General features: G+C 35.8%; 1 protein-coding gene across 1 annotated transcript; it reads left to right on the forward strand.

The window, feature by feature from the left end:
* Positions 1–2316: 2316 nt before the first annotated feature.
* Positions 2317–15046, forward strand: LOC129277541 (flotillin-1-like). The gene is made up of 10 exons (XM_064110280.1): positions 2317–2532; positions 3744–3887; positions 4206–4325; positions 5008–5103; positions 5583–5735; positions 7282–7463; positions 8206–8251; positions 8875–9012; positions 11121–11285; positions 12205–15046. Exons 1-10 carry the CDS (start codon positions 2332–2334, stop codon positions 12226–12228), a joined length of 1269 nt encoding a protein of 422 aa, XP_063966350.1. The 5' UTR covers positions 2317–2331; the 3' UTR covers positions 12229–15046.
* The last annotated feature ends 996 nt before the right edge of the window (positions 15047–16042 follow it).

Consider the following 16042-nt stretch of genomic DNA (forward strand, 5'->3'; position numbering starts at 1 on the left):
TTTTGACCATTTTTCATCATCTTTCTATTCAAGTTCCCTTTGGAAGGATGTTGCAAAGTTTTGAGCGTATGAAATTATTTTCCGACGCGTACGATGCGCGTTTGGTCGTTAATACAATCACTCACTATATGACTGAGAGTCGCACTTAAATGCTGAGTTGCGTGCGGTATAAAAGGCATTACAGCATTGGTCATATCAAAGAGGACGCGCACTACTGCGTATTGATCAATAAGATTGCGCGTTGCATATCATGTACGCGTCAGCATTTAAGTGCGACTTAAGTCATACTGAAATCTTTGTGAAACACCCCCCGGTGTTGTCCATCCAATATTGCAGTGCTTTATTTCAAGGTCTGCATTCGCAGGGCGGGCGGGGCTGCTCATTTTCACAAGCATAAATCAGTAATTACCATATCTTAGGCTTGATTTAATGCAACATGTTGCAGAAGAGTTCCAGATGCACCCTCACCAAAATTGTGAATATGGAGAAGGTTCAATATGTTGCAGATCATTCAACTTGATTGTTGTAGAGTCTAACGTTAAATTGTATGATGGGGTGACCATGATTTGCGCACACTTTGAAAATTATCATGAAGTTGATTTTCAATCAAAAATTTCTCACAGTTCACACAAAATTAATCAAAATCATTAATACCAGACGAAAGGCAAGATCCCAAAGTCAAATTCTCTTGATGGAATTATAAAGTACATGTAGGTCAAGGGTTTCGCTCGTATTGCGATCGAGTTTCAGGTCACATGACCAAGGTCAAAGGTTACTTAGGGTCAACAAACTTTGGCCATGTTGGGGGTATTTGAGGAATTGTCATTATAACTTTTAAATTTTATGGATCTAATTAATGAAACTTGGACAGAAGAGCAATCAAGTATCCTTGAACATCCTGTGCAAGTTTCAGGTCACATGACCTAGGTCAAAGCTTATTTAGGGTCAACAAACTTTGGTAATGTTGGGGGTATTTGTGGAACTGTCATCATTACTTTAAAAGTTTATGGATCTACATGTAGTTCATGAAACTTGGACAGCAGCAATGTATCCCTGAATACCCTGTGCACGTTTCAGGAACATGGTCAAGATCAAAGGTCATAATTTAAAGGTCAATGAACTCTGGCTGTGTTTGGAGTATGTTTTGAATTGGCATCATAACTTAGAAAGTTTATGGATCTAGCTCACGAAACATCAACATAAGGGTAATCAAGTATGAATTATTGTTTTGCGCATGTCTTAGGTCACATGGTCAAAGTTCATTTTGGGTCAATGAACATAATATTTTACTGTCATATTAGTGTTTTCTTCTGTGAATAATTATTCATTAGCTGTTTTCAAAGGCAGCACTGCTGCTATAATTGCGTAATGCAGGCGAGACTGCCAGAGGCATTCCACTTGTTGATGGTTATTACCCTTCTGCACATGCTCAAGTTTATGATTTGATGAGCCTGGATTGATCAGGGAAATTACCTTGCTCAGATCCTGGAGCCTGGTAAAGTGGGGGTTAACATGTTAAAGACAATGCAGAAATACAGCAGTGTTACAAACTTGGAATGGCCTGAAGTGTACCACTGTTGCGTAATACGGTGTGTATTCAGAACCGCTGAAGCGAGACCAATGAAATTTTCATAGGAGTTCGATTATGAAATGAGCTTTCTATTCAAGTAAATTTGATTGAAAAATACTACTACAATTTGGAATTACTTCAGCCCTTTTTTTTGGGGGGGGGGGGACATGCTGTACATGAAGATCGAGATAGTTTTTGTCAGGAAAAAACATTTGCAATTAACGACCAGTCATCAGATTGAAAAAAAAAGGGATTTGATGAGAAAGGCTGAATTTTAGACCATGACATAAAAGGCCTGAAATTTGATATTTTGTCACCATTTTGAGTAACATTTTTAAAGAATATACATACATGTAAAGTTAGTGGTTGTTGCAAATCTTATTTTATTAGAAACACGTATGCGCAAATAAGAGGTTTACACAGACTTGACACCTTACTATAAGTTAAGTGTACAGTATGGAGAGGGGAGAGGTTAATTTCCAAAATGCTTGGGCTGTCCACGTCCACCCATGTACCCATATGATAAAGTGTTGTAGATGTAGCCTAGACGCATCATTAAGTCACATGATCATGCATACCCAATTTTTTTAGGGGTGGAGCTGACATGTCGCAAGCATGAAAACTGCATTTTTTCCCTTCATTTTCTGCTCAATTTAGATCATTTTAGAAAAATTCAAGGCTGGTACATGTGTATTGATAAAGAGAGGTGTTTCAATATCTTCAAAGCCTAGATGTTAGTTGGCCTGTAAGAACCCTATTTAATGACTGATGAAATTGTTTCTATTCACCGTACAGGATGCTGTCACGCAGAGCCATTGATGGTGTCTGGTGGAAGGACATTTGTCATTCCCATCTTCCAACAAAGTCAAAGGCTTTCTCTCAACACAATGACACTCAAGATTGACACTGCAAATGTCTATACTAGGCTGGGCGTACCCATCTCAGTCACAGGTATCGCACAGGTAAGAAACAACTTCTTGTACAGTCAGGGCAGTTCCAAGCAAGCCAGGACATAACCCACAAACTTGCAATTTCATGGTTTCATGACAAGTTCGATATGATATAAAAGCAAAAAGTCAAAATGTTCAATATGTGATTGATTTGGTGAAACTTAGTATTTTTATCACATTTTGGGTTTAAAGATGGCATTTATTTTGAATTTAACCAAAACTTGAAAGGCCAGATAATTACCCAAGACTAAGTTGAATGTCATCTTTATAATCTTTTCTGTATCTTCTATTGTGTAAACCCTTTACATTTCCTCTTTTTTTTTTAAGTCAAAGTTATTTCCCCATTCCCAGCAATATCAACTTCAGCTAGGTTGACTGTATATTAGTTTATTTTACACACTATAAACTAAAGTAGTTACTGTAAGCTCCTGTTCTTGATTATCATTTGTGAACTTTCATTCATGCATGTATGTAGAACCAAGAATTCCTGATAAGTTCAGGAAATTATCTCAAGATTACAGACAAGTGATTTGTTTATTATTCTGGAATGAAATTTTGTGATTTGAATTCATATGTTAGTCAAATAATGCGATAATTCCCCTTTCATAAAAACTATGTGTAAAAGTACAAAACCAATCAACCAAAGACATAAGAAAAAATAATAAAAGATACGAAAAAAAAAATCCTGTTCTATCCCACTCCTGTTTTCCCATATTCGTATCATGAAATCTAGTGTGTATTGAACTGTGCACTTGTTACCCCAGGCGGGTGTTTCATAAAGCTGTTCTTAAGTTAAGAGCGACTTTAAGAACGACTGGTGATCCTTTCTTGTGGTAAATGGTACACACCATTGGCGATGATTTAGCGCGCAAGAAAGGATCACCAGTCGTTCTTAAAGTCGCTCATAACTTGCGAACAGCTTTATAAAACAGCCCCCTGGTCAAGGGTCAAGGTTGTATTCCACTACTGTTTTCCCATATTCGTGTCATGAAGTCTAGAGTGTATTGAACTGTGTCCTTGTTACCCCAGGTCAAAGTTCAAGGGTCAAGGTTCTATCCCACTTCTGTTTTCCCATATTCGTGTTATGAATTCTAGCATGTATTGAACTTTGTCCTTGTTACCCCAGGTCAAAGTTCAAGGGTCAAGGTTCTATCCCACTCCTGTTTTCCCATATTCGTGTCATGAATTCTAGTGTGTATTGAACTTTGTCCTTGTTACCCCAGGTCAAGGTTCAAGGGTCAAGCAAGGACATGTTAAAGGCAGCTGCACAGCAATTCCTTGGAAAGTCAGAGAGGGAGGTGGAACAAATCGCCATGGAAACACTGGAAGGTCATCAGAGAGCAATCATGGGTACCATGACAGTTGAGGTATGTTTGATTTAGTCATCTATTACTAGTAAAGTCATTGTCACTTTAGTTCAAGAATTGGTGAAGACAACAGTGTAGATATGTGCTGTGTGCAGTGAATACACTTTTCTAAATGTGCTTCATGTAGAAATAAATGTACATGTAGGCAACTATTCTCATTACCTAGTGAATAGTTAAGGGAACAGTAATATACAGAGTATTCGATTTGTCTTTGTTTTTACAATTTCTCCTATTTTAATCAGAGGATAGATTTTACTTGATTTTATAGTACAGAGATTGATATGTTTGTGCATTCTTATTACTTTATCATCTTTGCAGGAAATCTACAAGGACCGCAAGAAGTTTTCCAAGAACGTATTTGAAGTTGCTTCTTCAGATTTGTTCAATATGGGAATCTTTGTTGTCAGTTATACACTTAAAGATATCCGAGATGAAAATGTGAGTTTTATACTAGTCTTTCTCGTAATGGATATAAATTGGTGTATTTACAATTGTTTTCTGCAGTCAATTGACACCAATTTTGAATTGATTCTCTTGTAAAATATGATATCCATTTTACATCTAAAAGTTTACCAAAATTTAAGAATTATATAATAGAAATGATTAGTTCTTGGACAGGTGGAAAAATACCTTTGTTAAGATACTTTCTAATTCTTCTCTTGTGGCTTTTTAAAATGTCATAGTATTAAAATCATCATCGGTGAAGAGATTATTGTAAAAATGCCATATTCGACAATAAGAATAATGATCCCAAATCATTAGGTCACAGTTATTTTGAAGACAGACATGTATCTTATTTATATCTGAGGTAACAACACATGTTACTGCTTTGTAATTAATGGCTGCTGTAAAAAATAATCATAGGCACCCAGGAGGGATTTGAACCTATGACCTCTTGATTTTTAGATCAGCATCTTAGCCCACTCGACCACTAGAGTACTCTAGTGGTATCGGTTCAAATCATCCCATGAATTTAATATAAAGGGGAAAAATGTCTTTTTAACACTATTTCCTCTTTGATACATACTTTTCCCAATATCTTTGAGTTTCTTTTTTATTGAATTCACATGATCATAACTGACCATTGCCTTTAAATATGTGTTTATTCTGATGTTATTAGGGATACCTGAAGGCACTTGGTATGGCCAGGACAGCTGAAGTTAAGAAGGATGCTCGTATTGGTGAGGCAGAGGCTAAGAGAGATGCAGGAATCAAGGTACAATATTAAGACTATTCTATTACAGACAAGTGGTAAAGTGTTATATCGCATCACGGGGGGGGGGGGGGGGGGGGGGTGAAGAAAAGATCACACTCTCTAGGTGATTTTCTAACTAATAAACAATTGAGAACAAAATCATGAAATTACAAAACCCCTTTTATTCTATTTTCAAAGTAAATTCACGAATATTTCCTCTTATGAGCTGGATGCTTGTCATAATTGTGAATATTTGAATTTTTTAAACATTATAACAAATTAAATCAATGTTACACTTCTGATTTTCACTAAACTCTCTTCATTAAAAAAGGGATTTAAAACACCTCAGTTTTTCTATTAAATCCTGTTTTTTTAGAATGATTCTTTTTTCATCCCTCAAAATCTTGCAAAATTTGTACAAGGTTGGCATTCCTGTTTGTCTTTGAGTATCATGATATATTCCAATGATCTAATGTCCCCCATGTCTTTCCTCATAATAGGAAGCAAGAGCAATGGAAGAGAAGATGGCTGCTACATACCTGAACAGTGCTGAGGTTGCCAAGGCAAGGAGAGATTTTGAGTTGAAGAAAGCAGCATACGATATTGAAGTTCAGACCAAGAAGGCTACCTCAGAATTGGCTTATGAGCTACAGGTATGTTTCTTAGAAATGTTATTTTGAAAAGTTAAGCAATAATGTCATTTGTAATATCACTTGAGAGTTCTCTGTAAGCTGTGTACTTTCAATGCCCATTAATTAGTTGCTACTTGTGCATGGTGTAATGTGTCTGATAAATGTTTGAATCCCGTTGCGGCCTAGCGTCCTTTGGCAAGGCATTAATCCACACTATGCCACTGTCTATCCAGGCATTAAATAGTTATATCAGTTAGGCTGTGTTTATGCTTCCACTTTTCAGGCCAGAATCAGCGTTTCCAAACGTGATTAGTCCAAAACACGGTTGCGTCCATGCTTACTTTCATTTAAACGCTGTTTCAAAACGCCGATCGTAAACTCACAAAAAGGTGCGTTTGTAAACGTCGTTTGACCAGAATCAGGCTTTCTGAGGAAGTATAAACAGAACCACGATCGTAAACGTGTTTAAATGACGTCATTTGGTAATGCTTCCGGTGAGATGAAAATCCGCGGGCAAATACAGTCGCATTGCTCCATAGTCGCATGTTACCCCCATGGAATTACCTCTCATCTCCCTTGTTTTGCATATGTAGTACTATTGCTAGCATTTACTCTTCCAAGTTTGTCATCATGATGAACGTTGAGGGATTTACACCCCAAAAAACCCCTGGAACATATGAGTTATAATGAGGAGACATCGCCAGATGCCCCAGTAGCATAAACAAATAGATATTTTATTATTTTCTACACTTAAATTCTTTATTTTTTCTTACTATTTTCCTCACCATGGTGAAAATTATATGGCTATATCAAGTAGCTCCATGCAATGACTAAAATATCGGAAATTGTTCGATGTTTATAAAACAGTTGACGTACCTTCCCCATAACAACACTCGGAAAAAAAACTTTCGAAAAAGGGCGCGCCCAATTTGACCTCGCTTTCCTGCTCAACGAAAATTACGATGCGAAGCCAGCTGGAGATCGTGATTTTGCCTCTGAAAATTTAAGCATAAACAGCACTCCCAGAACCACGTTTACGATCGGCGTTTTGAATCGACGTTTGAAAACGCTGATTCTGTCCTCGCAATGGAAGCATAAACACACCCTAAAATGGGTACCTGATAGGATGTGAAAGCCCATGTAGTATGCCTAGCAATGGAGTCTTGGAAATCTTGTTGGAATGCTCGCCAGGGAGTGGAGAGACTACATACATCGTGTGCATGCATACAGGGTCTGATAACCAGGGTAACAATAAGTATTCATCTGTTTATGAGATAATCTCTCATCTCGTTCCTATGGAATAAACTTCCACAAGACCACTGTCATATCTTCTCTCTTTGTATCTTCAAAATGTCAGTGAAGCCCTGGCTATTCAGAAAGCTTTTCAGTAATTTAAAATGTAACTCTCCCTCTTTTTTCCATGTATATTATTTGATTCCTTTCTGTATTGTTTGCTACGCCATGAGCATCTCATGGAGGATACTGGATAATAACAAATTTTATGCATGTATGTATGTTTTATTATTGTAATTTCTATCTGATTGTGTTTTTTCTGTTTCCTCTACAGGCTGCTAAGACCAAACAAGCTATCATGGAAGAACAGATGCAGATCAAGGTCGTTGAACGAAGTCAACAGATTCAGGTCCAAGAACAAGAGATTGCTCGCAGGGAGAAAGAACTCCACGCTACCGTCAAACAACCAGCCGAAGCAGAGAAATACAGACTGGAAACTATTGCTAATGCTAACATGTTAGTCATATACTAATCCTTCCTTCCTGCCTTGGCACTGCTAAATCCTCCATGGGCTTCTGTTTGGAGCCCCATGAATTTCCTCTGAAATCAGTTTCTGCAATTTCTCAATGTTTTGAGTGAATCATCCTTCTGTTGTGATTTAATTTCTAATTTAATTCTGTATTTTTTTTAATTCTCTTTTTGTATGTGTGCATTCTCCCCCTCTCTCTTTCTCTCTCTCTCTATTTGTGCATGTCTCTCTCTTTCTATCTCTCCCTCTCTCTGTATCTTTCTCTGATTCTGTCTTTAGTTTTATAGCTCTCTCACATGCACACATTCCTGCTTTTCTTTTTCTCTCACCATTTCTCTTCATCTCTCTCTCTCTCTCTCTCTCTGTCCCTCTTATTATCAAGTGTTTTCTTATGTCCTTTTTCAAACTGTCTCTTTTTGGACTGTAGTTTGTAAAAATGTTATTTATATTTTATAATGCACATATATGGTCGACTTTCTGCAGCTATGATACGTTATACATTTCATATGCTTCAATTGGGCAAAACCAGTTATACTTTGAAAACATAGTTTTCTGTAATTATACTCAGATTAAACAGAAAAATATGAGTTGAAAATGCTTATGGTAAATATTTCATTTTTCTGTGTATTCATTTACATTGTCTTCTCTTCTGAATTTTTTCCTTAAATGTATATGACGTTGGGAAATCATTTTTATTTTACTACTTCTACTATTACTTGTTATTTATAGGAAGCGTGTAATTCTTGAAGCTGAAGCAGAGGCCGAGTCAATCAGAGTAAGTATGTCTGTCTGTTAGTAATTCTGTCACTTTGGTAGTATATTTGTCATTTCATTTGTCTAGTCTCTAGTCAGTGTGTCAGTCTTGACCATTTGTGTGTTGCTATGTTAACATAACAATCCATAAGTACCTTGATGTTCATGGTATTTCAAACATCTAAACTTTTGTCTATGTACATGATAATAAATGAAACTTTATAAGTAATGTGTTTTAGTGGTATGATAGGTGAAGGGAGAGGCCAAGGCCTTTGCTTTTGAACTGAAGGATAAGGCCAAAGCAGAATAAATGGCTATTTAAAGAAAGCTGATTTGTCATTGGTATGACATGCGAAGGGATAGGCCAAATATGACCTTTGCTTTTGACAAGGCCAAAGCAGAATTGGTGGTTGTTAAAGAAAGCCTTATTAGTTATAGCAATCAGAGGTGAAGGGATAGATTGATACATTTTCTATTGAACAGAAGGCCAAGGCTGAAGCAGAATAAATGACTATTCAAAGAAGGCTGATTATTTGTCATGGGTATGACAAATTAGACCTTTGCTATTGAATAGAAGGCAAAGGCTGAATTAGAACAGATGACTGAGAAACCTGATTTTCTTTCCTTTTTTCATTGTTATGATAGGTGAAGGGAGAGGCCGAGGCCTTTGCAATTGAACAGAAAGCCAAGGCCGAAGCGGAACAGATGGCTAAGAAGGCCGATGCCTGGAAGGACTATCAAGATGCTGCTATGGTTGATATGGTCTTGGATGTACTACCTAAGGTAAGTTACATTACATGCTTCAAGTACCTGGTGGGTGTTTTTCATAAAGCTGCTCGTAAAGTTACACACAACTTTATGAACGACTGGAACATGTTCTTATGTCCTTAATGAATGACGGATGTATCATTTAGCAAAAGAAGGGGTCACCAGTCATAGGTAAAGTAATTCGTATCTTACGAACAGCTTTAGGAAACACCCCAGGTGGGTGTTTTTCATTAAGCTGTTAGTAATGGTGCAGTCACATTTCCCCAACGGCGGCTGTATGGTGAGTCGGAAACAGCTGTTTTAACATTTTTTGTACCAGCTAGATATAGGTGGTTTGAATAGAAATGAATAAAACGGCTGTTTTCGACTCGCCGTAGGGGAAATGTGACTTCAGCACTAGTTATGGATGACTTTACACATGACTGGTGGGCCTATCTTGTGCTATTGTAATATATCCCTGTGTAGCTGGCTAGAACCCAAGAACATGTTAGAGTCATGCATAAATTTGTTCGTAACTTTACAAACATTTTTATGAATCACCCTCATGGGCTCTTAAATGTAAAGCAATTGCAATAAATTAGATTCTTAGTATGTGCCCTTCCACCACAAAACAACCAATAACCCAAAGGGAGTTAGGGGAAAGAGTCCAAACAGAAGAAAATGGTGAGAAAATAGTTTTGGGTGTTTGATATTGTTAACTTATCCATCTATCATCTGTCAAAACTTTTTTGTCAGCCTGTTGCAGATGTCTTGTTAGTTTCATAGGATTTGCTTCATATAAATCACATGAATGATATGAAAAATATGTTTTCTTTCAGATAAAAAAAAAAACATTTAAGAAAACTAAAAAGAAATTGAATAATTATAATTTGAATTAGACGATTGAGGAGGGTGAATATCATGAATTCTCCAAAAAAGCAAAGCTTGTGAATCATAGATAGATGTTTTGAAAGATCCACAGAATTAATATCAAGTGCATTTCAATTACATGTATCGTGTCATTGCCAAATCAAAAAATCTGTTTCTGTGGTTTTCCATACCATATGTGAACAAGACAGGAAACCATGTCTCTCTAATCTCAAGGCCAACCACAATAAAGAGAAAGAAAAAATCAGTAATTGATTGGAATTTGATCTCTGTTTTAAAATAATGCAGAGGAAATTGAATATATCAGAGGTACTGTAGATGTACATGTATGGTGTGCATTTTCCCTGTATTTTGTAGGCTTATTGATTTGTACCAATGCAATGCTGTAAATTATCAATATTGGTTCATAATAGATATGACCTCAGAAATATGAGGCATGCAAGTACATATTGAAAAGTCCACTTCAGATGTTAGTAATATTGCAAGTCATTGCAAACACCACTTAATATGTGCATTATAAACAGCCTGTCGCGATCACTTTCCATCCATTATTCAAATTTCCAACCAGAACTAAAGTTGCACTTAAATTTTATTGTTTATCAAATTTATCTAATCCTCTTTGACTTTTCTGTATTTTACACTGCACTGAGGAAACTGTTTTAATTCAAGTAATTAGAAACCATGACTTCTACATCCACTTGAGGAGAACCTTTATTAACTCTTGACTAACTGGCTATGACATTCTTTATAGATTAACTCTGCGAATTAACCCATCAACAACTGAATTCTGTAATTCCTACAGACTTTGCCCTGGTATTAGTATAGTTTACATGCTGTTATTATTTTAGAAACAGTTTCAAATGCCCTTGACTATGCATCTAGCCTGTTAGAACCCTTCTAGAAGTACCTTGTGTGTGTAATTATTACTTACACATGTATGTCTTCTCCAAGAGTATAATTTGTGTAATGATAATAATAATACTTTATTTATATAGCACTTAATATCATTTCTAGGCACTTGTAACATGTGATTACCAACAGGGAGCTTTACATATCGCAACCTTTCCAATAACACAGAATGTCCCTTCCCTTAATGTTGCGTTGTCCTCCTTATAATGTGCTGTTTGGCTTATTTCCCCAATCAGAAATTTAAGCATCATGGATAAGAAATCTAAAGCTCCTTGTTATCCTGATGAGTGAGGATTTTTTTTTATCAAACGATAATTAAATTGTGTGATTTTATATTTCCTGTCCAGGTTGCTGCGGAGATTGCTGCTCCTCTGTCTAAGACTAAGAAGATCACCATGGTATCTAGCGGCAAGGGAGATGTGGGTGCTCAGAAGCTTACTGGTGAAGTTATGGATATCATGGACAGGATCCCTCTGTTGGTGGAGAATATGACCAGCGTTAACATCAACAAGGTAAGCACTGCAGATGCTCAACATTACTGAATCAAATTTATTGGGACTTGTGAAGTGATCTCAACTTAAAGAGTGATTAAAAACAAGCAAAAATAGACACACTGGCCCATATTCTGAAGTCGGGTTTAACTTAAACTCAGGTTTAAAGTTGTGGTTTAAGTATGGATAGCCAAAAGTATCAACATTTTTATTAAGTTGTATGTTTCTTATGTTTACTGTGCTCTTTCCTGATTCATTGATGGTGAAGACAATCATCTATTTATACTTCCTACACAATTATGAATGATTTGAGAGCCAGATAAGCTGAAAGTATGATATCTCTACTGTTAGTGATTATGTAACAATTGGCTGTCCATAATTAAACCACAACTTTAAACCTGAGTTTAAGTTAAACCCGACTTCAGAATACGGGCCCATGTATGTTGAATGATTTGTGATTGATTTCCAATAATTCAAGTTTACCTCCCAAGATGGACTACTTTTTTTTTTTTTTGGGGGGGGGTAATATTTTACCATCAATGATGCTTATTCAATCATTGAGGTTACTAGCTGAGATGAAGTATGGCAAGCTGGTTTACATGGAAAATATTTGCCCACTTTTGAAACAGTTAATGTTTGTTCTTAATGATATGCAAGCTATATTACATTCATCAGACATTTCATGGCCCCCAATTTATTACCCACCCCCCCCCCCTTCCCCCTTGCTAAGTAAAATTTGATAAAAACTATATCATTAAACAGTTATAATTGGTTTAAAGTACAGATTTTCCAGATGAGTAAGTGTTGCCAGAGCAAATACTTTGCAGTCTTTGATATCACCATATGATATTTTCCATTCAATACATTCTGAGATTATTTCTATTCAATGAATTCTGTGATTTTTCCATTCAATGCATTAATTTCTTGTCTATTCACACAGGCAATCAAGGCTACCAGAGTGTAAGCTTGGATGAGCAGTGACCAACCCAGTATGCAGTGTTCAGTAGAACCACATCATAGTGTATATCCCTATGTCTAGTCTCAATGTGTATATTAATGTCAGGTCAGTCATTCATTTACTACCATCACTCAAAACAATGAATGTCATATTTGTATCATTTTTATCCCATCAATCTATATGTTAATTCTGTATGTATTTAGCTACCGTTGAATGTTTTATTCCATAATGCGCGAGTCAAGTGGGTTAAAATTGTATGATATTTACATTTGTACTGTTTGAAATGAATGGTTGTTCCATGATAGTGTTATACATTACATTTACAGTGCACCTGTTTTATCATGTACCTATTAAAGTGAATGGAGATCTGAGAATAGGGGAATGTTTCATCTTCAGAAGTGATTTTCAAGCAGCTTTAAAATTGAATTTCATTAAAGTGATTTTGATTGAAGTATTTTGAACTTACATATACCGATAAATGCACAATTCAATTCAAGTGTAGTATTGCTTTATGTGCATTGCTCAAGAATTATTGACAGTATCAAACCAATATATGAATATTTCCTAGTATTTTTTTCGGGGGGGGGGGGGGGGGGGGCAGGTGAAATGAAGTAGTTGTCATGTTTGAGGCTATAAATGCTCCAAAAATGTTAGTTATACAATACATGTACCAAATCAATATTTGAACACTTTTCAATGTACTTTGAACTTCTTATGTAATGATACATGTATTACTTGTATGAGGCTTATGTAATATATATTCATTTTGTGGACTTAAACCGGGTTGTAGTTATTACCTCTTGGATACTTCAACGTCAATGAGAATCTGTTTAGGGGTTATCTCAGTCATGAATACAAAATAACTTGGCCCTTGTAACATAAAACTTTGTGATGATCATGTGGCTGATTTCTGCGATCGATTGCATAGATCATTGTGTATGATCAGTCGTAATAATCTGCTCTACGATCAATCACTTACCTTTATGTTACTGGACCCTATCCCAGAAATCACTCAATCTGTGTGCTTACAAACAAAGATCAAAACACTCAGCCAACATTGCCTATAGACTTTATCCCTCTTATTAAGAATTGTACATATATGTATATTAAGATGTATTTGATATTCCTAAATGTTGTCTTTTATACCTGTATTAGATGTTAGTCGAAACGGTTTGGATAAAACTTGCTTACTATATTTTTTTTTTTCATAAGCCAATGTCTAATTCTTTAAATTCCAGATTCTATTATTTAAAGTGAATTTCTTCCCCGGTGGACAGGTTGGTTTAATCCCTTTAAAAGTTGCACAAATTATACCATTTCATGATTATTCTCCCTCCCACCATGTGTCTTTCATTCAGAAAGATATGCTTGACACTGTCATATGAAGAGGTAATATTCCTCTCATAATAATTTTTATGACCTTTTCTTTTCTTGGGAATCAGCAGCTTTGTTTGTTCAGTACAATGTCACAAGTACTACATTGCATTATCATTTTATTATTTTGATCACATAGGTTAGTTGAACATTATTTTTGTTGAATTATTGTATTATTACAGGGTAATTCACTTTCTTATTATGTAAGGGTAAAATACTTTTAATAATGACCCAATGAGATTATGATAATCATAGCTTCATTTTTTTTTCATTTCTTTTGGAGATACATGTGGATTGTATCTGGTGCATATTATACTCTACTTTTTGCTAAGTTTCATGTAATGTTATAAACTTTTGTAACCTATGCATGTATGAATTTTAAAACACATTTACATCTGTATAACCATTTTTAATGTCATTTTTGTAATACAGGTAATTGTTCATGTAGTATTGAAAGGACAAAAAAATAATTATAATTAACTATTGATATTTGATTGATGATGCACCAGAATTCATGGGCAGATTTATTAATTACTAAGGAGATTTTAAAACACGTCTGGAGAGCAATGAGGACAGTTCATGAAGATAGGAAGAAAAAAAGCAGCCTGTAGTTGTGTGATTTCGATCCTGATCATCTGTCTATGATGTATTTTGGGGGCAAAACATTCATGTTATTGCAAATATAAAAGAAAAGAGCCATCCTGATTGGATCTTGGTCAATGTGTTCTGCAAAATGCACATGCAATGATTTATCTTGATTGGTCATTGTCATGTAGCCATTGTGGTATACAGAGCTCTGGGGCCCGCAACACATAGCTTTTTAGCAATCATCGTAGAACACTTTAAGATTGATTGCATTGACTACAACGTACAATTAATCATGAAAATAAAGTGTACGATTCATTGCTAACCTCTTTTTTTAGGGACCCTGGTGTCCCTAATGTTATAGTCACACCAACAATGCAGATTCCAGATTGTTCAAAGCTGATACATTATTCCGATTGGCTTGTCATTGGTTGGTTTCATTGGTGTGACTTAGCACATGGCATGAATGAACCATGGTCTAGCCTTACATACAAACAATATTGTGTCATTTTGTTGTTGTTCGAGGACAGGGGTCGTTTGCAAGAACTGCCACTGTCATCCTCTCCCATCGCTCCTCAGTCTTCTTTTGGTACATGTATATCTGTACCTCATCCCATGATTGTACTGCATTATTGGAGTTTAAATTGAGAATTTTGAGAGCATAAGGTCTACAAAAGTACCTTACTCAGGAATTTCGAGAGAAAAAAATGGAAGTTGGAAGGCTCTCTTATATTCTTACATACAATTATTTCAATCATCTTTATCATGAATTTATTATTCATTATTATTTTTCTGTCACATAAATCATTTATCAAATAGGTTTGATTGAATTTGTCAATAAACTGTCAGTAGTAGTGAAAATGTATCTGGTTGTGTTTGTTTCCATTCTTTTTCTTTTGTCTTTGGACTTTGGAACATGAGCAGTCAGTGGGTTATGCACAGAGATTTTTTTTTTTTGGGGGGAGGGGGGAGGGAGTTGCAACAAAATATTTGCAATCAATTTCAAATTTCTGTTGCCAATTTACAATTGATATATCAAGCGTATCTACGGTATAGGAAATTGATTTGTATTACTTGTTGCAAGAAGCAGGCCATCAATCAAGTACAAATTTGCAATTAGCTGCCATACTTATGACTGATTTTAGGAGCAAAAATTGACTTGCAATTGATTGCAAGTTTCTTGTAACACCCCATTAGTCTATATCATGGTTTAAAATCTTTAGCCTGAAAGTCAGTAGCCTCCATCCAAACAACAAGTTGACTTGAATAAATAAACATCAAACAAGCACAGCACTGAAAAAAAAATCAATCAAAATCACAGGTAACCTAAGAAATTTCTTTATTTTGTTTTATTTCACTAAAACAATTTATTTGCACAACACAGATTATGCATGCATGCAAATGAGAGAGTAGTCTAGTTCAAGACTCTATTTACTGTATCCTTTATTCCCTGACCGTATGCCAAGTTGAGTGAATATTGGAAACCGGTTCTCCCGGAAATCCTGTAATTAGAGAAAAATCTCAGAGTGCAGGTTATCGGATGAGTACAGGTTCTCGGGATCATACGTTGACTCGGCTTTGGTTACGGTTGGCGAATAAAGAATCCAATACATACATGTAGAGTCTAAACTAGGCTAATAAGAGATTCAATGTCATCACACACTTTATATTTTGTTTTATTTGTATAAGATTAGCCTTTTGGTAGAAGATATATCTGATTGGTCAGATATGCCCCCTTCATAGCACAAATCGTAATATGGGACGAAATATCAAATTAAACAAATCCTACACACTTTTTGTGTACAAAGACCCATACATGTAGGCCAAGGTGCAAACAAACTCCATTGAGCAGAACAGCCAA

This window comes from Lytechinus pictus, chromosome 15, assembly GCF_037042905.1.
Source record: "Lytechinus pictus isolate F3 Inbred chromosome 15, Lp3.0, whole genome shotgun sequence".
NCBI classification, from domain to species: Eukaryota; Metazoa; Echinodermata; class Echinoidea; order Temnopleuroida; family Toxopneustidae; genus Lytechinus; species Lytechinus pictus.